Source organism: Erythranthe guttata, chromosome 2, assembly GCF_056151865.1.
Source record: "Erythranthe guttata isolate IM_541 chromosome 2, IM_541, whole genome shotgun sequence".
Taxonomy (NCBI): domain Eukaryota; kingdom Viridiplantae; phylum Streptophyta; class Magnoliopsida; order Lamiales; family Phrymaceae; genus Erythranthe; species Erythranthe guttata.
Genome location: NC_142534.1, coordinates 623986 through 649822, shown reverse-complemented (window position 1 = coordinate 649822; position 25837 = coordinate 623986). Strand labels below are relative to the sequence as shown.

The 25837-nt window shown below is 34.3% G+C and overlaps 12 protein-coding genes, 10 non-coding genes and 4 pseudogenes across 24 annotated transcripts; 16 read left to right on the top strand and 10 right to left on the bottom strand.

Annotated features, from left to right (window-relative positions):
* Positions 1 to 197: 197 nt before the first annotated feature.
* Positions 198 to 1093, bottom strand: LOC148772058 (auxin-responsive protein SAUR29 pseudogene; annotated as a pseudogene). Its single transcript, XR_016033245.1, has one exon. The product of XR_016033245.1 is annotated as an auxin-responsive protein SAUR29 pseudogene (transcript).
* Positions 1094 to 1418: 325 nt separating this feature from the next.
* On the top strand, positions 1419 to 1966 carry LOC105957732 (auxin-responsive protein SAUR21-like). Its single transcript, XM_012981691.2, has one exon. It carries the CDS (start codon positions 1565 to 1567, stop codon positions 1829 to 1831), a length of 267 nt encoding a protein of 88 aa, XP_012837145.2. The 5' UTR covers positions 1419 to 1564; the 3' UTR covers positions 1832 to 1966.
* Positions 1967 to 2482: 516 nt separating this feature from the next.
* Positions 2483 to 2602, top strand: LOC148772057 (U5 spliceosomal RNA). The gene has a single exon (XR_016030139.1). It is a non-coding gene; the product is annotated as a U5 spliceosomal RNA (small nuclear RNA).
* A 471-nt stretch (positions 2603 to 3073) lies between these two features.
* On the top strand, positions 3074 to 3764 carry LOC148772056 (auxin-responsive protein SAUR21-like). Its single transcript, XM_088822219.1, has one exon. It carries the CDS (start codon positions 3325 to 3327, stop codon positions 3592 to 3594), a length of 270 nt encoding a protein of 89 aa, XP_088678345.1. The 5' UTR covers positions 3074 to 3324; the 3' UTR covers positions 3595 to 3764.
* Positions 3765 to 3911: 147 nt separating this feature from the next.
* LOC148772055 (U1 spliceosomal RNA) lies at positions 3912 to 4064 on the top strand. Its single transcript, XR_016030122.1, has one exon. It is a non-coding gene; the product is annotated as a U1 spliceosomal RNA (small nuclear RNA).
* Positions 4065 to 6840: 2776 nt separating this feature from the next.
* Positions 6841 to 6960, top strand: LOC148772054 (U5 spliceosomal RNA). The gene has a single exon (XR_016030147.1). It is a non-coding gene; the product is annotated as a U5 spliceosomal RNA (small nuclear RNA).
* Positions 6961 to 7170: 210 nt separating this feature from the next.
* On the bottom strand, positions 7171 to 7730 carry LOC105957730 (auxin-responsive protein SAUR21). Its single transcript, XM_012981690.2, has one exon. It carries the CDS (start codon positions 7517 to 7519, stop codon positions 7253 to 7255), a length of 267 nt encoding a protein of 88 aa, XP_012837144.2. The 5' UTR covers positions 7520 to 7730; the 3' UTR covers positions 7171 to 7252.
* A 542-nt stretch (positions 7731 to 8272) lies between these two features.
* LOC148772053 (auxin-responsive protein SAUR21-like) lies at positions 8273 to 8759 on the top strand. The gene has a single exon (XM_088822216.1). The coding sequence runs from the start codon at positions 8475 to 8477 to the stop codon at positions 8739 to 8741; it is 267 nt and encodes an 88-aa protein (XP_088678342.1). The 5' UTR covers positions 8273 to 8474; the 3' UTR covers positions 8742 to 8759.
* Positions 8760 to 9091: 332 nt separating this feature from the next.
* On the top strand, positions 9092 to 9213 carry LOC148772052 (U5 spliceosomal RNA). Its single transcript, XR_016030144.1, has one exon. It is a non-coding gene; the product is annotated as a U5 spliceosomal RNA (small nuclear RNA).
* A 180-nt stretch (positions 9214 to 9393) lies between these two features.
* Positions 9394 to 9959, bottom strand: LOC148772051 (auxin-responsive protein SAUR21-like). Its single transcript, XM_088822212.1, has one exon. The coding sequence runs from the start codon at positions 9775 to 9777 to the stop codon at positions 9511 to 9513; it is 267 nt and encodes an 88-aa protein (XP_088678338.1). The 5' UTR covers positions 9778 to 9959; the 3' UTR covers positions 9394 to 9510.
* A 482-nt stretch (positions 9960 to 10441) lies between these two features.
* LOC148772049 (auxin-responsive protein SAUR21 pseudogene) lies at positions 10442 to 11266 on the bottom strand (annotated as a pseudogene).
* On the bottom strand, positions 10446 to 10606 carry LOC148772050 (U1 spliceosomal RNA). The gene has a single exon (XR_016030146.1). It is a non-coding gene; the product is annotated as a U1 spliceosomal RNA (small nuclear RNA).
* A 710-nt stretch (positions 11267 to 11976) lies between the features above and the next one.
* On the top strand, positions 11977 to 12549 carry LOC148772048 (auxin-responsive protein SAUR21-like). Its single transcript, XM_088822206.1, has one exon. The coding sequence runs from the start codon at positions 12097 to 12099 to the stop codon at positions 12361 to 12363; it is 267 nt and encodes an 88-aa protein (XP_088678332.1). The 5' UTR covers positions 11977 to 12096; the 3' UTR covers positions 12364 to 12549.
* A 135-nt stretch (positions 12550 to 12684) lies between these two features.
* On the bottom strand, positions 12685 to 15568 carry LOC148772047 (COBRA-like protein 1). The gene is made up of 6 exons (XM_088822202.1): positions 14850 to 15568; positions 14400 to 14482; positions 13896 to 14304; positions 13651 to 13795; positions 13007 to 13284; positions 12685 to 12932 (listed from the first exon to the last, which is right to left on the bottom strand). The coding sequence occupies exons 1-6, from the start codon at positions 14926 to 14928 to the stop codon at positions 12814 to 12816; spliced, it is 1113 nt and encodes a 370-aa protein (XP_088678328.1). The 5' UTR covers positions 14929 to 15568; the 3' UTR covers positions 12685 to 12813.
* LOC148772046 (U5 spliceosomal RNA) lies at positions 15496 to 15614 on the top strand. Its single transcript, XR_016030135.1, has one exon. It is a non-coding gene; the product is annotated as a U5 spliceosomal RNA (small nuclear RNA).
* Positions 15615 to 15649: 35 nt separating this feature from the next.
* On the bottom strand, positions 15650 to 16162 carry LOC148772045 (indole-3-acetic acid-induced protein ARG7-like). Its single transcript, XM_088822209.1, has one exon. The coding sequence runs from the start codon at positions 16053 to 16055 to the stop codon at positions 15798 to 15800; it is 258 nt and encodes an 85-aa protein (XP_088678335.1). The 5' UTR covers positions 16056 to 16162; the 3' UTR covers positions 15650 to 15797.
* Positions 16163 to 16812: 650 nt separating this feature from the next.
* LOC148772044 (auxin-responsive protein SAUR21 pseudogene) lies at positions 16813 to 17375 on the top strand (annotated as a pseudogene). Its single transcript, XR_016033229.1, has one exon. The product of XR_016033229.1 is annotated as an auxin-responsive protein SAUR21 pseudogene (transcript).
* A 192-nt stretch (positions 17376 to 17567) lies between these two features.
* On the top strand, positions 17568 to 17728 carry LOC148772043 (U1 spliceosomal RNA). Its single transcript, XR_016030118.1, has one exon. It is a non-coding gene; the product is annotated as a U1 spliceosomal RNA (small nuclear RNA).
* A 1467-nt stretch (positions 17729 to 19195) lies between these two features.
* LOC148772042 (auxin-responsive protein SAUR22-like) lies at positions 19196 to 19745 on the top strand. Its single transcript, XM_088814891.1, has one exon. The coding sequence runs from the start codon at positions 19308 to 19310 to the stop codon at positions 19566 to 19568; it is 261 nt and encodes an 86-aa protein (XP_088671017.1). The 5' UTR covers positions 19196 to 19307; the 3' UTR covers positions 19569 to 19745.
* Positions 19746 to 20057: 312 nt separating this feature from the next.
* LOC148772041 (U5 spliceosomal RNA) lies at positions 20058 to 20175 on the top strand. The gene has a single exon (XR_016030136.1). It is a non-coding gene; the product is annotated as a U5 spliceosomal RNA (small nuclear RNA).
* Positions 20176 to 20260: 85 nt separating this feature from the next.
* On the bottom strand, positions 20261 to 20824 carry LOC148772040 (auxin-responsive protein SAUR21 pseudogene; annotated as a pseudogene).
* Positions 20825 to 22126: 1302 nt separating this feature from the next.
* Positions 22127 to 22287, top strand: LOC148772039 (U1 spliceosomal RNA). The gene has a single exon (XR_016030133.1). It is a non-coding gene; the product is annotated as a U1 spliceosomal RNA (small nuclear RNA).
* A 404-nt stretch (positions 22288 to 22691) lies between these two features.
* LOC148772038 (auxin-responsive protein SAUR21-like) lies at positions 22692 to 23331 on the top strand. The gene has a single exon (XM_088822194.1). It carries the CDS (start codon positions 22887 to 22889, stop codon positions 23151 to 23153), a length of 267 nt encoding a protein of 88 aa, XP_088678320.1. The 5' UTR covers positions 22692 to 22886; the 3' UTR covers positions 23154 to 23331.
* Positions 23332 to 23507: 176 nt separating this feature from the next.
* On the bottom strand, positions 23508 to 23629 carry LOC148772037 (U5 spliceosomal RNA). Its single transcript, XR_016030145.1, has one exon. It is a non-coding gene; the product is annotated as a U5 spliceosomal RNA (small nuclear RNA).
* A 361-nt stretch (positions 23630 to 23990) lies between these two features.
* On the bottom strand, positions 23991 to 24463 carry LOC148772036 (auxin-responsive protein SAUR22-like). The gene has a single exon (XM_088822197.1). It carries the CDS (start codon positions 24426 to 24428, stop codon positions 24177 to 24179), a length of 252 nt encoding a protein of 83 aa, XP_088678323.1. The 5' UTR covers positions 24429 to 24463; the 3' UTR covers positions 23991 to 24176.
* An 839-nt stretch (positions 24464 to 25302) lies between these two features.
* Positions 25303 to 25810, top strand: LOC105957729 (auxin-responsive protein SAUR21). The gene has a single exon (XM_012981689.2). It carries the CDS (start codon positions 25458 to 25460, stop codon positions 25722 to 25724), a length of 267 nt encoding a protein of 88 aa, XP_012837143.1. The 5' UTR covers positions 25303 to 25457; the 3' UTR covers positions 25725 to 25810.
* Positions 25811 to 25837: the final 27 nt, after the last annotated feature.

The following is a 25837-nucleotide window of genomic DNA, read 5'->3' as shown; positions in this document are numbered from 1 at the left end:
AGAATCTCATGTCAACCCGTTTATCGGTATATGGAGCCCAGCTTGTTTTCACGTACTTCGGATACTACTATAGTACATTACAGGAGGTTTAACAAAGAACATTTAGTTATCAATTGAATTGCTCCCCTAAGCTAATAAAACCTGTCAGAAGCACATCCAACAAAGCTCTATAAAGGTAAAATCTTGTCACCATAATATTTCCAAGAAATCTAATTCTTTCATATCCTGGAGAAATGAATACATTAAATTTTTTTTATCGAACTTCTATCAAAAAAAATTACTATTAATTTTTCCGAGAATACATTTTGTATCGGGACAAAGTATCTTTCATGTGTACAAATAGGAAAAATGTGTAAAGAATCTAGCTAACAAAAGTTCTATTGCTCTAACACCTAGTATATGTATATATCATGTTCTCCTCAAGTGAGAGGTGAGGTCGACGAATGACTCTTCACTGCAAGGAATAGTTAGGCCACCCATCGGATGGTGGAATCCGAATTCTTCTTCGGCTTGGCATAACAATTCTTGAAACAAAGGATTGTTCAAATACGATAGTGGAATAACAAAGCGCTTCTTTTCACTTTCTCCGACATAAACTGCAAAATGCCCCTTCGGAACGTGAGTTGATCTCTTTTCAGCCGATAAAGATCGTCTAAGAATTTTGTGAATAGCCATCGATTTGTTATAGTGAATCTTGGTGAAGTTGAAGATGAAAATGGAAGAATGTATATGAGAGTTGTGTGAAAGCAAGATGAATATGAGGATTGAGTTTTGAAATATATATATATATATATATATATATATATAGATGAAGTAGTACTTGTACATATATATACACATGAGAATCAAGTTGGATTGAGTGGCGATGAAGAGGCCAAAAGAATATGTGGTGTCTAGCAAACAAAAGCACATGAACAATCACATTATTCCTACCATCTCCAACAACAAAACCCCATATAAGACCTTCTGCATTAAATCTGCATAACTCAAGTTGCAATATTTAATTTAGAAAATAATGCATACCACGAAACATAATCACATGATTTGCCGATTTCTTCGACCCCTTCACCTCTTGTATGTATGTGCCTAACGCATCTGTGTGGACCGTTATGTTTTGATTAGTTATATACCAAATTAGCAGAGACCATTAGATAGAGTTTGGTGGGCTGGCATTTCATTCAATATGTTTATATGGATTTTACGGTGGTTGTTCATCTGTATCATGGCATAATACGAAATTAAATTAATTGAACTTGTTAATGTTTTAGGTGAGACGAAGCATCAAAATTTGTTATCCATTTGATTACGGTGGGGTCTTTTGAGGCCTATTTCTCGTCTTCGTCATGTGCTTATGTCCCTCGAGTCTAACAGACCATCACATAAAATTTATGAAATACAACATTTATATATACACCTATTACCTATATATACACAACACATTTCTCGGTCATAACAAGTCATCCAAAAGCATTAGCTTCCTCTGCTCTGCTCATTTATTTCACAAAATATTTCTTAATTTTTTATTTTCTATTTCACCTCAGAAAGATTTAGTTTGAATACTATAATGGCTATTCGGCAAATGCTTAGACGGTCTTTATCGTCTGAAAAGAGATCGAACGAAGTTCCAAAGGGGCATTTAGCTGTTTATGTTGGGCAAAACGAGAAGAAGCGTTTTGTAATTCCGTTATCGTATTTAAACCATCCTTCGTTTCAAGAATTGCTATGCCAAGCCGAAGAAGAATTCGGATTCCATCATCCGATGGGCGGCCTCACGATTCCTTGCAGTGAAGAGTTATTCATTGATCTCACCTCTCACTTGAGCAGAGCTTGATATATATATACAATAGGCCTTAGAGCAATACAATTTTTGTAAGCTAGTTAGTGTACAGAGAATTAATATACTTTATGGGGTATAAAATGTACTCATGAACAAACTATATGAAAGTCGAAAGTTTAGCCATTTTGACATGTGAGTGCCTTGTCTACTAATTACGGTTTCATTTTTTTTTTCTTTTTCGAAGTGCAAACAGCAGATACCTACTTAATTTACAAGTAATTATCAAAACCTCTTTATCGTGATCGTAACAATGTACGATCAATCATTTGTTTTGTTGCGTTTTTTTCGCGCTTGTTTTATCTCGACTATCTATTTCCATACTGGTTATGAATGAGAAGAAGAAGGAACGCAAATCAATGAAATTTCATGCCACAAACATTTGAATTGCACGGGAGTTTTTGATGCCTAGTATATACTTTTATCCGATTTCGAGCGTTTATTTATAAACAAGATTTCTGAATTTATAAGATCTGGTTTGACATTGTTAACAAGAGAAAAGGCTCAAACAAACATCCCACATCGCAAAGAAACAAATAGCTGTTTATAAAGAACAAGAAACAATTATCCCACATCGAAAAATAACCAACCAATACTGTACAGCCAGTTATATAAATACAAAGGCAGAAACACTTGTAAAAATCACGCAGCTGCGCAGTAAGCACAAAGCGAACTATTCTTTCGCCTTTTACTAAAGAATACCGTGTGCTTGCTGCACTTCAAGCAGCATACACCCATTTTTGGAGGGTTGAATTTCTAAATAAAATTCGATCCAATAATTTCAGTTAAATAATTTCATTTTAAAATGAAACATAATCTGGTTTATTTTGTTGCTACAAATTATTGATGGATTCAACAGTTCAAAAAGACACATTTAAGCCAGATAAAGAAAATTCGTTTACATTTTTTTTAATTCAACATTTTGGTCTGTTAAGAACGGTTCGACTGATGATTAGATAACATAATTATACATGTGAATATGTATGTGCTAATGTTTCAATTTATTTGAATGAATACTTCAACACACTTTGAAAGTGAAAGATGTCCTAATTTTTATTTCCATCTGTTATTTTTTGGTTACATATATATTTGTATATCACATTTAATTTAGAGGGTCCGATGAGCTAAGTTTTCTTGCTGTTAGTGTGGGAAAACTGTCCCTCACAGTTGACAAATCATTTCATTATATATGTTGCTCTAAAATCTCGTGAAGATTTATCGACAAAATCATGTGATTCATCATGTGCATTTGTTTCTCCGAGCTTGCCACAAAAACCACGTATCCTTTGCCCTATTCATCACCACTCAATCCAATCCAGCTAAGGATATGCCAATTTACAAGTACTTAATTCATCTATAAATATATATGCGTAACGACACATTTCTCAACTCACAACCAACTTTCGATATCTCAATTGCTTCACAAAACTCATATACATTCTTTCATCTTCATCTTCAACTTCGTCAAGATTTACGTCAACAAAAAATCGATGGCTATTCACAAAATCCTTAGACGATCTTTATCATCTGAAAAGAGATCATCAAATGAAGTTCCAAAAGGGCATTTAGCAGTGTATGTCGGAGAAAGTGAAAAGAAGCGCTTCGTTATTCCACTATCATACTTGAATCACCCTTCGTTTCAAGAATTGCTATGCCAAGCTGAAGAAGAATTCGGGTTCCACCATCCGATGGGTGGCCTTACTATTCCTTGCAGTGAAGAGTCATTCATCGATCTCACCTTTCACATGAGCAGAACATGATATACATATACATATATATAAACTAGGTCTTAGAGAAATAGAACTTGTGACAAACTATTTTTTGTTTTTCTCTTTTTGATTTGTACACACAGATTTACGTTGTCGGGTACAAAATGTATTCCTGGACAAGTTAATGGTATTGCCTAACAAAAATGTTATTTATACACTCAGCTATGTTTTATATGTGAATGCCTAATCTACTTGCAAAAAGGTTATGAATACTTCACAAATGGTTTAGAATTTCTCCCACATCGATGTATTAAACTGCAGATAGTGAGATAAGAATTGTATAAAATGGAAAAATGTGAATGATTTACTTACTTACCTGGACGGGGTTGATAGACGATCAAGAAGGTCTATAGCCTATGCTTGCGACTTCCATTGCACTTTGGAGGGGCGCTTGCGTAAGGTCGGCCCAAGTGGCCGAGCCTGCGTCATAATTTGTGTCAGAGGCGCGCGGCCCCCGCCCAATTCTAAGTTTAAAATGATATTATAATTGATAGTTTTATAATTATTTAATTAACTTGTTTAATTATGTTTAGTATTATAAATTTCATTTCAGAGACCAATTATTTAATTAACTTGAGTAATTAGATAATTATAATTTGTTTAATTTTAGTAATTTCAGTTTGAAATAATTTTTTTTATATTATGATAATTATAATTTGTTTAATTTTATTTTCATTTATGCTAGGAGTATATTGTTACATTGTTAAATAATATAACGTTGTATTTTTGGAGGAAATCGAGGTTTTTCGGAATTACTTTGGAAATTAAAATCAAAAATAAAAAAGTTCGAATTATTTTATATATACTTCCAATTCTACTAAAAAAAAAAAACTCGGAAACATTGTAATTTTGAAATTCGGAACAAAAAAAAGTTTGTACCAAAGTCGATTTTTTTCAAATCGGAAGTTGGAACCGGTGGAAATTGGAATTTCCGCTCCAAGTTTCACCCTAGTTACTATATTTGATACCGATTTTGCAGAAATGAAGTAAACCGAAAAAAGATCAAAGAAGAGGTCCTTTAAAATATGGAAAAACTTTGGATTCCAGAAACTTTGAATGAGCAACAAGAAACTTCCAATTCTGTTCTTGTCCATGTTATAACTAATTATCGATGTAGCAAATACGAATTATTATCGGAATCCATGGGTAGAGATATTCACTGAAGTATGAACAGATGATATGTATTTGAATTGTTGAGTTCATACATAATTAGTAAAATCACCAATTCAAACCAAATAATGCTTTGGCATCTTAAAATGGCTCAAAATTTTCATGTATGCTATAAATTTGTGCTTGGAAAACATTTATTTTGCTGATTAACTAACTAGCTTGTATATCTGCAAAACGGTGATCCTACTAAACATATCTATATAGTTACATATACAATCGTGTTCTGCTCAAACGAGATGTTAAATCAACAAATAGATCTTCACTGCAAGGAATTGTGAGGCCACCCATCGGATGGTGGAATCCGAATTCTTCATAGCAATTCTTGAAACGAAGGATGGTTTAAATACGACAATGGAACAACAAAGCGCTTCTTCTCATTTTGCCCAACATAAACAGCAAAATGCCCCTTTGGTACTTCAACCGATCTTCGTTGGATAAAGATCGTCTTAGTATTTGACGGATGGCCATTTTTGTATAAACCGAGTCTTGTGTACGTGGAATATTTTTTTTTGGTTGGAACGAATAAAAGCTGAGAGATGTATCGTATTTTGAAGACTTGTTGCTGGCTATATATTAATCAAGAAAACGGTCTTGTATATATAGGGTAGAACGAGAGGACGAACACTTCATATATATTTCTAGAAAATTGATATGTGGTGGTCTACGAAACTCGAAAGACCTACACAAATGCAGTCACATGCATTTGTCTTTCAAGAATCGTAGTTATTTCGAGCCAACAAAAATTTGTGTGATTGAAAATGTTGTGTCCTGCCAACTATGGCAACATGGCCCTTGAATAATGATGACCTTACGCCATAAGAATTATGATAACAAGTAGCTCAAGTTTCTAAGTTTTATTTCGATATTTGTACTATTCGGGCACTGTTATGTTAGTCACATTTAATTCGGAGGGTCCTATGAGCTAGGTTTTCTTTGCATTTGGTAATTTATCGACAAACCATTCGTTGTGTCGCTCTAAAATCTTGTGAAGATTTTATCGACAAAGTCATGTGATTCATCATGTGCTTTTGTTTCTCCTGAGTTTGCCACAAAAACCACATATCCTTTGGCCTATTCATCACCATTCAATCTATAGCTAGATTCTCAAGGATACATACGGCATTCACATGTACTTCGTCTATATATACATATGCGAGACGACACATTTCTCAACCTACAACCACCTATCACTACTCAACTTCTCATATTTCAATAGCTTCGATCACAAAATCTCACCAAGATTTACTTCAACAAAAATCGATGGCTATTCACAAAATGCTTAGACGGTCTTTATCAGCTGAAAAGATGTCGAATGAAGTTCCCAAGGGGCATTTAGCTGTTTATGTCGGAGAAAGTGAAAAGAAGCGATTTGTAATTCCGTTATCGTATTTGAACAATCCTTCGTTTCAAGAATTGCTATGCCAAGCCGAAGAAGAATTCGGATTCCACCATGCGATGGGTGGACTCACTATTCCTTGCACCGAAGAGTTATTCATCGACCTCACCTCTCATTTGAGCAGAACATGAGTTACATAAATGTATATGCACTAGGTCTTAGAGTAATAGAATTTTATTAGCCACTTCACGAACATTTCTTTTCCCCTAAATTCGGCTGTACACAGAGAAGATACGTTTGTCGGATACAAATTGTATTCCCGAACAAGTTAATGGTTATTTTGTATACACTGAGGAATTTTGATATGTGAATGCATTTGTCTTTTGGTGTTTGTCACTGCCAAAAAAGTATGTTATAAAAGGCTGTGAAATCCATAACTAATATTGTGAAAAACAATGCTTCTACTGAACATTAATCCATATACCATACATGCATGCAGAGATTGATGCTGTGAAGTGAGAAATTATGAATGAGAAATAGAATATAACAATGGGAATTCGTTTGAGTGTCATGTAACCCAACTACGTCTGAATTGCAGTAAGTATATAATACAGAGTGCTGATTGAGGAGATAATAAGCTCAGAAAATTATCCCACATCGGAAAATAACCAACCTATACTTAATAGCAAGCTATATAAATACAAAGGCAGAAACACAGTTAAAAATCACGCAGCTGCGCAGTAAGCACATAGCGAACTATTCGTTCGCCTTTTACTAAAGAATACCGTGTGCTTGCTGCACTTCAAGCAGCATACGCCCATTTTTGGAGCGTTTTTTTCTTTTTGGAATAGCCCCAATAATTGAGTATAATTTTTTTAATTTTTATTTTGTGTAATGTCGATAATTGATATATAAAAATTATTTGGAAATAAAAAGGTTAAGATATTGATTTAAACACTACTTTTATGTTCAAATTTAAGTAATTCATGCAGTGAGGAAACACAATTAAGAACAGCTGTTCAGCTCAAAAAACAAAAAAGTTCATGTATACAGGATATGAATCAAGAATAAGAATCTTTCTTATAGAAACACTAATCTTTACAAAACTGCGATCTTCCTAAACATATCTATACGTGTATACAATCATGTTCTGCTCAAACGAGATTTAAGATCAACGAATAGATTTTCGCTACAAGGAATGGTTAGGCCTCCCATTGGATGATGGAATCCAAATTCTTCTTCGGCATGAGATAGCAGTTCTTGAAATGAAGGGTGGTTCAAATATGATAACGGAATTACAAAACGCTTCTTCTCATTTTGCCCGACATAAACAGCTACATGCCCCTTTGGAACTTCAACCGATCTTCTTTCGCTCGATAAAGATCGTTTCAAAATTTGGCGGATTGCCATCTTTGTGTGGATTGAATCTTGCTTATTTAAGGTGAAAAAAAAACCTTTTAAGAAGTATTTGAAGTTAGTGAAAGCTGAAGTATTTAGAAGATCTGTTGTTGGTTGTAATCAAGAAATGGTGTTATATATATATAGGTGAACTATAGATTGTATATAATTGAGAAAATCTGGATAAGAGTACAGGTCAAGGTAGAAAATGGATATGTGGTGCTCTACGAAACTCGAAAAAACCATACGCATAAGGATGGAATCACATGCATTTGTCTTTCAAAAATCATAATAAATTCAAACCAACAAGAATTTGTGTGATCCAAAATGTATTATCCGACTAACTATAACAACAAGCCCGTTAAACGACCCTACAATATATTGTAATTAATGCGACAATACATCAAAGTCTCTCTTGCTATATGAAGACCCTTACAGGCAATTTGACATGTGAACTTCCATTTGCTGGTGTAGATGGCCCCGTTTTACGGCCCCTATTTGAATTGTCTATTAACCGAAAATTTAATAAGTGAAGGCCATTCGTCCATCTAGCAGCAGACAAGAAATTACAGCTATCTACTTAGCCTTCAATAAGTTATCGATTGATCTGATTATTAGAGGACGAGTCCCACATTAAAATTAGTTACTCAATTTATTGCAATATGCTCGTCTCAGGGCCATCGTTGCCATTGTTAGTAGGACACAATTTTTTTCAATCACACAAATAATTGTTGCCTAAAAATATTTATGATGATTCAAAGACATAACCATGTGACTCAATTTGCCTATGTTTATGATGATTTATAAAGGATATAGCAATTATTGATTGCCTATATATACAAAACACCGTTTCTTGATTTACAACACCACCAACAAGTTCTCAAAATAATATAGTTTTCTCATCTTTCACAATACTTCAAAGAAAATTATCGTATTTCAACTATACACAAGTTCGTTTTATATAACAATGGCCATCCGTCAAATGCTGAGAAGATCTTTATCTAACGAAAGACGATCAAATGAAGTTCCAAAGGGTCATTTGGCTGTTTACGTTGGAGAAAGTGAAAAGAAGCGTTTTGTTATTCCATTATCGTATTTGAACAACCCTTCGTTTCAAGAACTACTATGCCAAGCTGAAGAAGAATTCGGATTCGATCATCCGATGGGTGGACTCACAATTCCTTGCAGTGAAGATTTATTCATTGAACTCACCTCTCACTTGAGCAGAACATGAGTTATTCTTAAAGCTGTAGGATTTTTGTTAGCTTGATTCTTTACATATATATGTACACACAGAAGATACTTTGTCGAATACAAAATGTATTTCCGAACAAACTAATGGTAGCCATTTTGATATGTGAAATACCCCTGTCTATTTTACAAGTTCTTAAGCTCTTTATGATGATCACATCAACTGCATGTAGTTATCATTTACTTACCCTGTTTTGATTAGGCCCTTCAATTTTATTCAAGAATTAATTGTTTGCTTGTACTGAAGACAAGTATCCCACATCGAAACAAAACCAAATAATAGTTTATAGCCAGATATATAAAATGAAAGCAGCAACTCATCAACAAACCACGCAGCTGTGCAGTAAACACATAGCGAACTATTCTTTCGCCTTTTACTAAAGAATACCGTGTGTTTGCTGCAATTTAAGCAGCATACGCCTCTTTTTGGAGGGTTAATTTTCCGTTAGGAAATTGCCCCAACAATTAAAGTTGAATTTTTAGTAGATAGAAAAATACAAAAATAATTTATTAAAGAATGTAAAATTATTATAATCGAAATTGATTAAACTTGTAACATACTACTTTAGTAATCATAAATAATTGAGGACTTGTTGCTTGAATATGTACTTTGTATACACACAAATTTTGTGCTCTCATACATTTCTTTGATTGGTAAACAATATCTGTGTAGTAAACGAGAAGAATCTTTCTCGAGAAAAAAAGAATAAATTTACAAAATTGCGATCCATCTAAACATATATATCTGTATGTCATGTTCTGCTCAAACGAGAAGTTAAATCAACAAATCGATCTTCACTACAAGGAATAGTTAGGCCACCCATTGGATGATGGAATCCAAATTCTTCTTCGGCTTGGCATAACAAATCTTGAAACAAAGGATGATTCAAATATGATAATGGAATGACAAATCGCTTCTTCTCATTCTCTCCAACATAAACAACCAAATGGCCCTTTGGAACTTGGGTTGATCCTCTTTCGTTGGATAAAGATCGTCTCAACATTTGTCGGATGGCCATCTTCTTTGTATGAAGTGAATTTTGCTTAAAAGCCGAAATTGAAAAGTTTTTTGAAAGTACTGTGAAATGAGAGAGAGTTGAGAAAGGTAAGAGTATTTGTTGATGGTTGAAATCAAGAAATATTGTTTGTATATATAGGTGAACTATAAATTGTATATGCTTGAAAAAATCTAGATATGTAGTGGAAGGTGGAGAATGGATACATGGTGGTGTATGAAACTTGGGAAAACATATACATATGGACTCACATGGATTTGTTTTTGAATTTATCAAAAATATTTCTAAGGCAACAAGAATTTGTGTGATTTGAAAATATTGTTTCCTACCAACTCTAACAAAATGGCCCTCTAAAGTCTAATTGACCCTATTGCATGCAATAACAAGAGATTGATGTCTACACTCATCCTCAAATAATCTATCAATTATGGCCACCATCTTGTCTATTAATCCGTTTGGTTATATGTATTAGAAAGAAATAAATATAGTGTTAACTTGGTTCACCATGTGATAACAAGAATGTATATCTTAATTATTACAAATTCATCAGTTTGATTTCATAAGATAATTAAACAAAAAAACTAATTACTCAAGCTAATCAATTAAATAAATGGTCTCTAAAATTGAATTACAAAACTATCAATTATAATAGAATTTTGAATTAGAATTAGGCGGGGGCCGCGCGAACGCAGGCCCCCTCTGACACAAATTATGACGCAGGCTCGGCCACTTGGGCCGACCTTACGCAAGCGCCCCTCCAAAGTGCAATGGAGGTCGCAAGCATAGGCTATAGCCCTTCTTGATCGCCTATCAACCCCGTCCAGGTAAGTAATTTTTATGTTCACATTTCTTCTCTTTATGTAATTCCTTGGATCACTATTTAAAGTTCATTTTATCGATGTGGGATAATACTCTTGGTTTTTTTTCATATTGGTATTAAATCTGCATTAGCACTTTAAGAAATCATGTCAAAGGGAGAATATATTAAGAACTTGTAAGTATATAATTACATATCAAAATTGCTCAAGAGTGTACAAATCTTTTCAATGTATATACAAAGGGAAAAAAAAGTAGTAGTATGATGAGGAACTAGCTAACAAAAATTGTATTGCTCTAAGACCTATTGTCATCATGCTTTTCTCAAGTTAGAGGTGACATCAATGAATAATTCTTCAGTGCAAGGAATAGTAAGGCCACCCATCGGATGATAGAATCCGAATTGTTCTTCAGCTTGGCATAACAATTCTTGAAACAAAGGGTGATTCAAATACGATAATGGAATAATAAAGCGCTTCTTTTCACTTTCTCCGACATAAACCGCTAAATGCCCCTTTGGAACTTCAACCGATCTTCTTTCGCTTGATAAAGATCGTCTCAAGATTTGGCGGATTGCCATATTTGTGTGGACTGAATTGCTTAGAGGTGAGGTGAAGAAGAAGAAAAAAACCTTTCAAGAAGTATTGTGAAGATATGTTGTTGGTTGTAATCAAGAAATGGTGTTATGTATATATATATAGGTGAACTATAAATTGTATATACTTGAGAAAATCTAGATGAGAGTGCTGGTCAAAATAGAAAACAGATGTGTGGTGCTCTACGAAACTCGAAACAACCATACGCATATGGAATCACATGCATTTGTCTTTCAAAAATCATAATGAATTCAAACGAACAAGAATTTGTGTGATCGAAAATGTTGTATCCTACTAACTATAACAACAAGCCCGTTAAACGACCCTACAATATATTGTAATTAATGCGACAATACATCAAAGTCTCTCATGTTATATGAAGACCCTAACAGGCAATTTGACATGTGAGCTTCCCATTTGCTGGTGTAGTTGGCCCGTTTTACGGCCCCTAATTGAATTGTCTATTAACCGAAAATTCAATAAGTGAAGGCCATTCGTTCATCTAGCAGCAGACAGTAAAATACAGCTATCTACTTAGCCTGGAATAAGTTATCGATTGATCTGATTGTTAGAGGACGAGTCCCACATTAAAATCAGTTACTCAATTTATTGCAATATGGTCGTCTGAGGGCCATCGTTGCCATAGTTAGTAGGATACAATTTTTTCCGATCACACAAATTATTGTTGCCTAAAAATCTTTACTATGATTAAAAGACATAACCATGTGGCTCCATTTGCGTATGTTTATGATGATTATTGTAGCAATTATTGCTTGCCTATATATACAAAACACCGATTCTTGATTTACAACCATCAACAAGTTCTCAAAATATTATAGTTTTCTTATCTTTCACAATACTTCAAAGAATATTATCGGATTTCAACTAAACAAGTTCAGTTGATACAAAGATGGCCATCCGACAAATGTTGAGAAGATCTTTATCCAACGAAAGAAGATCAAATGAAGTTCCAAAGGGTCACTTGGCTGTTTACGTTGGAGAGAGTGAAAAGAAGCGTTTCGGTATTCCATTATCATATTTGAACAATCCTTCGTTTCAAGAACTACTATGCCAAGCTGAAGAGGAATTCGGATTTCATCATCCGATGGGTGGACTCACAATTCCATGCAGTGAGGAATTATTCATTGATATCACCTCTCCCTTGAGTAGAGCTTGATGTATATATATACATATACTATAGGTCTTAGAGCAATAGAATTTTTGTTAGCTAGTTCGTGAACGATTTAATTTAATTTAATTTTCATTCTTTGTACACAATGAAGATACTTGTCGAGTACAAAATGTATTCCCGGACAAAATAACGGTATTACCTATAAAAAAAAACTCGTATATATCTGAGAAATCTTGTGTATATCTCAACTTATTATTTAATGTTCGTTTCTGGCGGAAAATTATGTTCTGCGTTTCATGGCTGTGTTAAATCGCATATTATGATATTCATGCAGTGAGGACACATAACTAAGAACAGAAGATCGAGTTGAAAATTCTGAGTTCCTATAAAATTAGTATAATTGCATACCCGAACCAAATAATGTTTTGGCATCTTTAAATAGCTGGAAAAAAACTCATGTAAACTGGAATTTTGTTCTTGGAGAAAAAAACTAATTTACAAAAGGTAAAACTTGCGTTGTTGTACTCGTTCGCCCAGGTGAACGTTGTCTAGAGCATCACCTTGCTCCACCGAATCGGGGTAAGATTTAGATGCCCACAGCACCACCACATCCTCTGTTCCACAACGATTTAGTTAGAACGTAATTCCACAAAAGAAAAAAAAAATGCGTAGGGAACAAAGTACTAACCGGAGTGACCATGTGGCGTTAAGTAGTTGTAATTGACAGTAAATATCTTCGTGACATTGTGAAAATCGGGATGTTCTGCGAAAACATTCCATTGCCTGTTCTTGGTGACTCTATTCAACTCTCTGAGTGAAACGACTAAATCCCATTTCTCTTGGTCGTTGAGCTTTACGTGCCAGAGTACTCGAGCAGGGCACATACGGCTTCTACACTCGACAAGAGGTGTTGAACTGTCATTCCCCGTAATTGAAACAATCGAACGTATAACTGGAGAACCCAACCTGGTAATATTACAAGGTCCAATTAGTTATCTTCCAATCATCCATGATAAAAAAAAAATAAAAAAAAAATTTGCGGGTCGACCAGAAAAATTATTGAGTTAACCAAACATCAAATGAAACGCTACTATTTAGTTAATCTTGACTAATCTCCCCAACCAAACATGGATATCATATATCTAAAAGTCCACGATAATTGAGGAAAACATGTAAAACAAGATAAAATTAATTTTGCAAGTCAACAAGAAAAAAATATTGAGTTAACCAAATATCAAATGAAACGCTACTATTTAGTTAATCTTGACTAATATATATAAAAGCCCTAAATAATTGAGAAAACATGCAAAACTAGATAAAAGTAACACTTACTTCACACAGCTACCCGGTCGAGCGTTGTTTGTACAACCACAAGAACAAGTAACATGACGTACGTTAGGGGACGAGATTCTAGCACAAAAGGTGGATGTCCTGTGAGCCACGAATATAGATCTTGTGCATACAACTCTCCATGTTTCTTGGATGAGAAAAACCCCAAGTCAATAACACTTTTTAAATCTATATTTCATAATTAAAATTAAACTAATTAAATCTAGCTGAATAATATTATAGCTTACTAATAGCGCGAGTAACGTGCTTCCCATCTGGAGTCGTAATTCTGGCAAGTCTTACAACTGTAGCGGGCCCACAATTATAAACAACGCCCGGTGTTTTCAGAGTGTGATCGGTCGGTACCACAACGTTTTCGCGGCTTGTCCCCGCACGGCCAACATTTATTTGGAGCGAAGCGACGACGACTTCATTCGCCCGCGAAATATTCGAAACCCCCATTCTATTTGAAACTGTGGGATTCTTTACACAGCTCTGAGGAATATTCTTTTCGAAACTCGAACAGTTCCCTTGTTCTCTAGTTTGACCTCCCACCATGCTCGTAATTACCTCGCCTTTTCGCCACGACCAACCGAATTCCCATCCAGTTGGCTCGATTTTTTGATGTTTTTGAAAGTTATAGATCGTAACATTTGCCTGATGCATCATTCAAATAAATAAAAAAAAAAAAAAAAACGAGCTAACGATAACTAATATTTATTAAGCTTGGGAGTTATATTTATTATACTTACAATATATCCATCTGTGGTCCAGTTCGTAACATCCCATTCGATAGTTACGTTTCCCATCGGACCAAACGAAGCAAAGCATGCATCTGAAAAAACATCAAACCAAGACTTTATGACTAGAAGAAATTACAAAAAGGGCATATATGTTATAATCTACGACTTCATTAATAATATCGAAATTAAGATGCACAACTATCGCGATAAAAATCCAAAAAAAGCGCAGTCGGTCGTCCACAATTTCATAGCAGCGATTTCTTTATCAGCATGCATGAAATTCATGATCAAGAATATAAACTAACAGTAATCAAGAAACTTTCACCAAATATTTTATTTCAAGAAATTAAACTACAATTGATAATCATTTACGCACAAGTGAATTCCTATCGCACGATAAAAAAGAACAAAATCGGATAAATATTAGATTGTAACAGAAGATGGAGAATATAGTATTACCAATAGATACGAGGTTGCCCAAAGAAAGCACCGAAATCAGAAAAATAATAGTCAAATTCCAAATCGTGAAGGATTTCATGTTTCTGCGTAGTAATATTTGAGGTGAAAGAAATAAATTAAGCAAGAGGAAGAAGAAGATTCTGAGAGGTAAAGAAAGAATAAAGAAAAGATGAATCGTTGGCAAAAGTAATAATATATATATATATATATATCCTTCAACAAGTAAATTAAATAAACGTGCAACTGATGCAACTATTATTAAGGAAAACAGAAAGACTAGGACTACAGGAGTACCACACAATGCAACAAACTCTTCCTACTAGTATTTTGCATATATATATCAAAAACCGAGAAACTCGGGTTTTTTATTTATAGATCTCCTTAATTATTTCAACTTCATGTTCTAATTAATTATGTTATTTATTTATTTAATTATATGAGCCTAATTAATTAATAAATAGACCATCTTTAAATTTTGACCCGTTAAATTAGAGAGGGCCCTGAATATAAGGAAGGCAAAGAGTTTGTATGTGTCGATGCTTTTATTTTGGCTGGGACGAAGAATCCCACATCGGAAAATAACTAAATAATAGTTTATAGCCAGCTATATAAATACGAAGGCAGAAACACTAATTAAAAATCACGCAGCTGCGCAGTAAGCACAAAGCGAACTATTCTTTCGCCTTTTACTAAAGAATACCGTGTGCTTGCTGCACTTCAAGCAGCATACGCCTCTTTTTGGAGGGTTTTTTCCTTTTGGAAATTGCCCCAACAATTTAAGTCTAAATTTTGTCATAAAAAATGCTGATTAATTAATTAAATTGTTTTATAATTAATGTGTGTAGAAAGGAGAAGAATAAGACTATTGCAGAAACACTAATCTGACAAAACTGTGATCTTCCTAAACATATATATACTACATATCTATACTTGTATATATGATCATGTTCAGCTCAAACGAGATGTAAGATCAATGAATAGATCTTCGCTACAAGGAATGGTTAATCCTCCCATTGGATGATGGAATCCAAATTCTTCCTCAGCACGAAATAGCAATTCTTTAAACAAAGGATGGTTCAAATACGACAATGGAATTACAAAACGCTTCTCATTTTGCCCGACGTAAACAGTTAAATGCCCCTTTGGAACTTCGTTCGATCTCTTTTCGGATGATAAAGACCGTCTAAGCATTTGTCGAATAGCCATTATAGTATTCAAACTAAATCTTTCTGAATTTAAATAGAAAATCAAAATCCAGTTTTTTTTTTTGTGAAATAAGTGATCAAAGCAGAGGAAGCTAATGCTTTTGGATGACTGAGAAATGTGTTGTATATATATAGGTGTACATAGAAATATTGTCTTCCATAAATTTTATGTGATAGTCTGTTAGACTCTAGGGACATAAGCACATGACGAAGATGAAAAAAGGCCTCAAAAGACCCCACCGTACTCAAATGGATAACAAATTTTCGATGCTTTGTCTCACCTAAAACATTAAAAATTTCAATTAATTTAATTTCATATTATGTCATGATACAGATGAACAACAACCGTAAAAAATCCGTATGAACATATTGAATGAAATGCCAGCCCACCAAACTCTATCTAATGGTGTCTGCTAATTTGTTTATTACTAATCAAAACATAAACGGTCCACACAGATGCATTAGGCACATACATACAAGAGGTGAATGGGTCGAAGAAATCGGCAAATCATGTGATTATGTTTCGTGGTATATATTATTTTCAAAATTAAATATTGCAACTTAAGTTATGCAAATTTAATTGAGAAGGTCTTTTATGGGGTTTTCTTGTTGGAGATGGTAGGAATAATGTGATTGTTCATGTGCTTTTGTTTGTTCAAGTTTGCTAGGCACCACATACCCTTTGGCCTATTCATCACCATCCAATCCAACTTGATTCTCATATGTGTATACATGTACATATATGCAAGTACCACTTCATCTATATATATATGTACATTTACTTGACATATTTCAAAACTCAATCCTCATATTTATCTTGCTTTCACAGAACTCTCATACACATTCTTCCTTTTTCATCTTCAACTTCACCAAGATTTACCATAACAAATCGATGGCTATTCACAAAATTCTTAGACGATCTTTATCGTCCGAAAAGAGATCAACTCAAGTTCCAAAGGGGCATTTCGTAGTTTATGTCGGAGAAAGTGAAAAGAAGCGCTTTGTCATTCCATTATCGTATTTGAACAATCCTTTGTTTCAAGAATTGCTATGCCAAGCCGAAGAAGAATTCGGATTCTATCATCCGACGGGTGGCCTTACTATTCCTTGCACCGAAGAGTTATTCATCGATATCACAGCTCACTTGAGAAAAGCATGATACACAAATAATAATAGATCTTAGAACAATACATTTTTTGTTAGTTAGTTCCTCGACGTAGTTCGATTTTTTTTGTACTTTTCGTAGGCACAGAAGATAAATACATTGTACGATGAATTTAATTGTATTTACATTGAAAAGATTTGTACGCTCTTGACCCAATTTTGATGTCATAATATACTTGCAAGTTCTCAACATATATTCTCTCTTTGGTATGATTACTGCAAGTGCTAATGCAGAGTTAATTACAATAAGAAAAAAAAACCAAGAGTATTATCTATCCCACATCGATAAAATAAAGTTTAGATAGTGATCTAAGGAATTACATAAAGAGAAGAATTGTAACTTAAACAATTACTTACCTGGACGGGGTTGATAGACGATCAAGAAGGTCTATAGCCTATGCTTGCGACCTCCATTGCACTTTGGAGGGGCGCTTGCGTAAGGTCGGCCCAAGTGGTCGAGCCTGCGTCATAATTTGTGTCAGAGGGGGCCTGCGTTCGCGCGGCCCCTGTCCTATTCTAGTTTAAAATTCTATTTTAATTGATGTAGCAAAGCCACTTATGCTGCTCATGCAGGAGACGGTAGCGGCGGATCACGGTGGCGAAGACGGCGGCGGATTGTAGGAAAGTTGATTGATTTTGGAATTAAATATGAAGAATGAAACGACAGCGTTTTAATTACTAAACAAAGAAATGTGCTGGGAATTAAGTTAACAGAAGGAGATGGGCTAGAGCAGATTGGGCTGATTGTTTAAGAGAACTGGGCCCAACTGGATTTTATTGACTTGATGAAATGGACGCATATAAATAATTATGGGTAAATTACAAACACCCCCTGAGGTATGGTCAATTTACGAAAAAATCCCTCTTGTTTTGATAATTACATCTACCCCTCAACTATGATTTTTTCTTACACCTCCACCCTTATGGTGTCAAATTCCACATAATCATCTAGATTTCGTAATTATGATCATCTTGCTTCAAAATGTAGAGTTCGAATGGGATAAAACGGGTACAAAAGTGATAATACTCCATATAATCTCGAAGATTCCACTAAATTTGAGGAGTTGAGGGGTGGCTGTAATTATCCAAACAAGAGGGAGTTTTCGTAATTTGACCATAACTCAGGGGTGATTGTAATTTACCCTATAATTATTAACAAAAATATATATTTTATTTAATTTTTGCAGAAGTTATATGTAGTGTACTACTAGAGGTATTCAGCCAAATCATTTATTATGTTGCTTTAATATCTTGTGAAAATATATGGACAGAACCATGTGATTGTTCATGTGCTTTTGTTTGTCAAAGTTTGCAATAAACCACATATCCTTTGGCTTATTCATCACCACTCAATCCAGCTAGATTCTCAAGTATGTGCCAATTTGCAACTTCATCTATATATATGTTTGTATTACACATTTCCAAACTCAGGGCCGTTCCTGAGATTTTGGGGGCCCTAGGCGAGATTTGAAGACGGATAAAAAATGGGGCCCCTTCTCCAATTTACAATAAAACTTTTTTTTTACAAAAGATGATAAACTCTATTTAACTCGATTTTGTAAGGTACGTAGTCAGTGGCAAGGCTAAAAATTTGTGATATAGTAGGGTTAAAGTTTACGGGGGTTCGGGGGCAGCGCCCCCGATTTTTTTAAGGATAATTTGCATGAAGTAGCACTAAAACAAGTGAATATATATATATATATATAAAAAAGTAAATAACTAATTCATTACAAATTTAAATTTAATAATTAGGGGCCCCTGATTAGAGGAATTCTAGAAATAAGTAAGAATTGTTGATATATAGCTATTTATGAATTAAAGTTCTCAATAATTATATATATATTATATATTTTTTTTTCAATAAATGTTCATATATAAAGGGTATAAAAAAATTTGGGGGCCCTAAATTTTTGAAAAAATCCGGGGGCCCTAGGCGACCGCCTACTTCGCCTCCCCTCAGAACCGGCCCTGTCCAAACTCACAACCAAAGCTTTCAGTACTCAACTTACTCATATTTCAATTGGTTCACAAAACTCTCGTATACATTCTTTCGTTTTTCATCTTCAGCCTCACCAAAAAACAAAAATCGATGGCTATTCACAAAATTCTTCGACGCTCTTTATCGGCCGAAAAGAGATCAAATGAAGTTCCAAAGGGCCATTTTGCCGTTTACATCGGAGAGAGTGAAACAAAGCGATTTGTAATTCCGTTGTCGTATTTGAACAATCCTTCATTTCAAGAATTGCTATTTCAGGCCGAACAAAAGTTTGGATTTCATCATCCAATGGGAGGCCTAACCATTCCTTGTAGCGAGGATTTGTTCGTCGATCTAACTTCTCGCTTGAGCTGAACATGAGTTATATATATACACTTAGGAGCAATAGAATTTTGGTACACACAGAAGATATTGTCGGATACAAAATGTATTCCCGGACAAATTAGTGGTAGTACCTATAAAAAATTTGTATACTCTGAGCCATTTTGGTATTTGAATGCTTTATTATCCATTTACAAGTTCTTATCATAAGCTCTTTTGTGTGGACTGATGTTTCCTTTCTCAAAACTTTATCTCTGACTTTTTGTTCGATGTTCGTCACAAACAGAAATTGTGCCAAAAAGTATGAGTGCATGCATAAAGTATGTCGTTTCGATATCATTCTAGAAACTGGTAAATCTGCTAGAGGAGAAGAAGCCAAACTCATTAGAAATTTCATGCAATTTATAATTGTAAATGCTTCTATTTTGGCTCGGACAAATAATCCCACATCGGAAAATAACCAAATAATAGTTTATAGCGAGCTATATAAATTCAAAGGCAGAAACAGTGTTAAACTCACGCAGCTGCGCAGTGAACACAAAGCGAACTATTCTTTCGCCTTTTACTAAAGAATACCGTGTGTTCGCTGCTCTTCAAGCAGCATACGCCCATTTTTGGAGGGTTTATTTCCTTTGGAAATTGCCCCAACAATTAAATTCTAAATTTTTGTCATAAAAAAAGTACTCGTTTAGTAATTCAATTGTTTTATAATGAAATAAGATTAATTGTAAAATCTCCCGCCAATTTTAATTTTGTGTAAAGGTACATATTTTGCCAAGTCATAAAATAAAAAAGTCTATGTTATACTAACTAATCTGCAGAAGTGTGTTTTTCTACATATATCATGTTCCGCTCAAGTAAGCGGTGAGGTCGATGAACGACTCCTCGCTACAAGGAATGGTTAGTCCACCCATTGGATGGTGAAATCCGAATTCTTCTTCAGCCCGACACAGCAATTCTTGAAACGAAGGGTGATTCAAATATGATAATGGAATAACGAAACGCTTCTTTTCACTTTCTCCGACATAAACCGCTAAATGCCCCTTTGGAACTTCATTTGATCTCTTCTCAGATGATAAAGACCGTCTCAGCATTCCTCGAATGGCCATTAAAGTATTCAGACTAAATCTTGCCGAGACGAAACAGAAAAAAAAAAAAAAAAAATTGGAAAGTTTTGTGAAATAAGTGAAAGCAGAAGAAGCTAGTGCTTTTGGATGAGTTATTATGACCAAGAAATGTGTTGTATATATATACACATACATATAGGTGAATGTAGAAATGTTGTATCTTTCATAAATTTAGAACTGAGTAGTGTATATTAAACTCATTGATATGTTAAACTCGAGGGACATAAGCACATGACGAAGATGCGAAATAGGCCTCAGAAAACCCCACCGTAATCAAATGGATAACAAATTGTGATGCCTCGTCGCACCTAAAACACTAACACATTCAATTAAATTCATTTCGTATTATGTGATAATACAGATGAACAACAACCGTAAAATCCGTATAAACTTATTGAATGAAATGCCAGCCCACCAAACTCTAACTAATGGACTCTGCTAATTTGTTTATAACCAATCAAAAGATAACGGTCCACACAGATGCGTTAGGCACATACATACAAGAGGTGAAGGGGTCGAAGAAATCGGCAAATCATGTGATTATGTTTCGTGGTATACATTATTTTCTAAATTAAATATTGCAACTTAAGTTATGCAAATTTAATTGAGAAGGTCTTATATGGGGTTTTCTTGTTGGGGATGGTAGGAATAATGTGATTGTTCATGTGCTTTTGTTTGCTAGACACCACATATACTTTTGACCTCTTCATCACCACTCAATCCAACTTGATTCGCATGTGTACTACCGCCATTTACAAGTACTACTTCGTCTATATCTATATATAGATGTTTATTTGTAACAAACATTTCAGAACGCAATTCTCATATTTCAATTGCTTCACATAATCTCATAGACAATCCTTCATTTTTCGTCTTCAACAAAAAAAATGATGACTATTCACAAAATTCTTAGACGGTCGTTACCGGCTGAAAAGAGATCAAATGAAGTTCAAAAGGGGCATTTCGTTGTTTATGTCGGAGAAAGTGAAAAAAAGCGCTTCGTTATTCCATTGTCGTATTTGAACCACCCTTTGTTTCAAGAATTGCTATGCCAAGCCGAAGAAGAATTCGGATTCTATCATCCGATGGGTGGCCTTACTATTCCATGCACCGAAGAGTTATTCATTGATGTCACCTCTCACTTGAGAAAAGCATGATACACATGTAGTAATAGATCTTAGAGCAATACAATTTTGGTTAGCTAGTTCCTCAACATACTACTACTTTTTTTCCTTTTGTATATACATTGAAAAGATTTGTACACTCTTGAGCAATTTTGGTATGTAATTATATACTTACAAGTTCTTGATATATTCTCCCTTTAACATGATTGCTGCAAGTGCTAATGCAGATTTAATTACAATAAGAAGAAGAGAAAACAAGAGTACTATCCCACATCGATAAAATACAATTTAGGTAGTGATCTAAGGAATTAGATAAAGAGAAGAAATGTGGTAATGAAAATTACTTACCTGGACGGGGTTGATAGACGATCAAGAAGGTCTATAGCCTATGCTTGCGACTTCCATTGCACTTTGGAGGGGCGCTTGCGTAAGGTCGGCCCAAGTGGCCGAGCCTGCGTCATAATTTGTGTCAGAGGGGGCCTGCGTTCGCGCGGCCCCCGCCCAATTCTAGTTCAAAATGCTATTAGAATTAGTATTTTTGTTATTATTTAATTAACTTGGATAATGAGGTTAAGTTTTACAAAGTCCATTTTGGATGCCAATTATTTAATTAACTTGACTAATTAATTTTTTTTTTAATAATGAAGATACATTCTTGTTATCACATGGTGGACCAAGTCAATATATATATGTGTAGACATCAATGTATAACCAAACGGATTAATAGACAAGTTGGTGGCCATAATTGAGTATATGAGTGCAGACTGTAGAGGGCCATTTTGTTAGAGGTGGTAGGAACATAATTTCAAATCACACATATTCTTGTTGCCTTAGAAATATTTTTGATAATTTCAAAAACAAATCCATGTGACTCCATATGTATATGTTTTCCCAAGTTTCATACACCATGTATCCATTCTCCACTTCCACCACATATCTATATTTTTTCAAGCATATACAATTTATAGTTCACCTATATATACAAACACCATTTTCTTGATTTCAACCATCAAAAAAATACTCTTACCTTTCTCAACTCTCACTCATTTCACAAACTTTCAAAAAAGTTTTCGATAAAGCAAAATTAACTTCGTACAAAGATGGCCATACGACAGATGTTGAGACGATCTTTATCCAACGAAAGAAGATCAATCGAAGTTCCAAAGGGCCATTTTGCAGTTAATGTTGGAGAGAGTGAAAAGAAGCGTTTCGTTATTCCATTATCATATTTGAATCATCCTTTGTTTCAAGATTTGCTATGCCGAGCCGAAGAAGAATTCGGATTCCATCATCCAATGGGTGGCCTAACCATTCCTTGTAGTGAAGATCGATTTGTGGATTTAACTTCTCGTTTGAGCAGAACATGATATATATTGATACATAGGTTTAGGAGGATCGAGATTTTGTAAATTTAGCTTTTCTTCTCGAGAAACATTCTTCTCGTTTGCTAGACAAAGATGATGGTCTATCAATCAAAGAAATATATGAAAGCACAAAATTAGAGTACATATACAAATTACATATTCGAGCAACAAGTTTTCTATAGTAAGTCCATTACAAATTAGTTATTTACAACAGATAATTCTGTCAACAAATTTCCAAGTCACTCTTCCAAGTTTTAATTAAATTAATAATAATTTAAGTTCTTTGATTAATAAATTTGGTATTTTTCTATCTAATAAAAATTGAACTAATAAAAATTGAACTTTAATTGTTGGGGCAATTTCCTAATGGAAAATTAACCCTCCATAAAGAGGCGTATGCTGCTTAAATTGCAGCAAACACACGGTATTCTTTAGTAAAAGGCGAAAGAATAGTTCGCTATGTGTTTACTGCACAGCTGCGTGAGTTCACAAATTAGTTGCTGCCTTGAATTTATATATCTGGCTTTCAAGTATTAGTTGGTCAGTTTTCGATGTGGGATTCTTTGTCCGAGCCAAAATTGAAGCATCAGCAGTTATAATAAACTATTATTTGGTTTTGTTTCGATGTGGAATACTTGTCTTCAGTACGAGCAAACAATTAATTCCTGAATAAAATTGGACGTTCAGTTTGCTTCTCAGTACACTTAAACAAGATTGATGACAACTTGCATTGCAATGTTAATAAAGTTGAGAGAAAATTAAAGGAAGGGCAAAAAATCGAAAACATTGTAAATGATAACCATATGCAGTTGATGTGATCATCATAAAGAGCTTAAGAACTTGTAAATAGAAAAGTGTATTTCAGATATCAAAATGGCTCAGATTATACTAAAAATATTTTATATGTAATACCACTAGTTTGTCCGGAAATACATTTTGTATCCGACAAAGTATCTTCTGTGTGAACGAATAGGAAAAATATGTGAAGAATCTAGCTAATAAAAATCCTACAGCTCTAAGAATAACTCATGTTCTACTCAAGTGAGAGGTGATATCAGTGAATAACTCTTCATTGCAAGGAATTGTGAGTCCGCCCATCGGATGATGGAATCCGAATTCTTCTTCAGCTTGGCATAGCAATTCTTGAAACGAAGTATTGTTCAAATATGATAATGGAATAATGAAATGCTTCTTTTCACTTTCTCCAACGTAAACAGCCAAATGACCCTTTGGAACTTCATTTGATTTTCTTTCGTTGGATAAAGATCTTCTCAGCATTTGTCGGATGGCCACTGTTGTGTAAATTGAACTTGCTGTTTAGTTGAATCCGATAATTTTCTTTAAAGTATTGTGATAGATGAGAAAGCTAGTTGATGGTTGTAAATCAAGAAATGTTGTTTTGTATTTATAGGCAACCAATAATTCCTATTATCCTTGATAAACATACGCAAATGGAGTCACATGGTTATGTCTTTGAATCAACATAAATATTTTTAGGCAACAATAATTTGTGGGATCGGAAAAAAATTGTATCCTACTAACTGTGGCAACGATGGTCCTCAGACGACCATATTGCAATAATTTAAGTAACTAATTTTGATGTGGGACTCGTCCTCTAATAATCAGATCAATCGATAACTTATTCAAGGCTTAGTAGATAGCTGTGTTTTCGTGTCGCTAGATAGATGAATGGACTTCACTTATTGAATTTTTGATTAATAGAATTCAATTAGGGGCCGTAAAACGGGGCCAACTACACCAGCAAATGGAAGTTCACATGTAAGTTGTCTGCCAATTAATCAACTACCTAACTAAGTTTCTGTAGCTAAAATATAATAAGATTACATGTCATAATAAACAGAGATAATGAGGTGTATCAGGCATGTAAGGGTCTTCATATAGCATGAGAGAGTTTGATGTATTGTCACATTAATTACAATATATTGTAGGGTAGTTTGAGGGGCTTGTTGTTATAGTTAGTAGGATACGACATTTTTTATCACACAAATTGTTGTTCGTTTGAATTCATTATGATTTTTGAAAGACAAATGCATGTGATTCCATATGCGTATGTTTTTTTTGAGTTTCGTAGAGCACCACATATCCATTTGCTACCTTGACCTGTACTCTTATCTAGATTTTCTCAATTATATACAATCTATAGTTCACCTATATATATACAACACCATTTCTTGATTACAACCAACAACAATTCTTCAAAATACTTCAGCTTTTACTCACTTCAAATACTTCTTAAAAGGGTTTTTGTTTTTCACCTCAGCTAAGCAATATTCACTTTACAGAAAGATGGCAATCCGCCAAATTTTGAGACGATCTTTATCGAGCGAAAGAAGATCGGTTGAAGTTCCAAAGGGGCATTTAGCTGTTTATGTCGGGCAAAATGAGAAGAAGCGTTTTGTTATTCCATTATCGTATTTGAACCACCCTTCATTTCAAGAACTGCTATCTCATGCCGAAGAAGAATTTGGATTCCATCATCCAATGGGAGGCTTAACCATTCCTTGCAGCGAAGATCTATTCGTTGATCTTACATCTCGTTTGAGCAGAACATGATTGTATACACGTATAGATATGTTTAGGAATATCACAGTTTTGTAAAGATTAGTGTTTCTATAAGAAAGATTCTTATTCTTGATTCATATCCTTCATACACAAATACATGATAG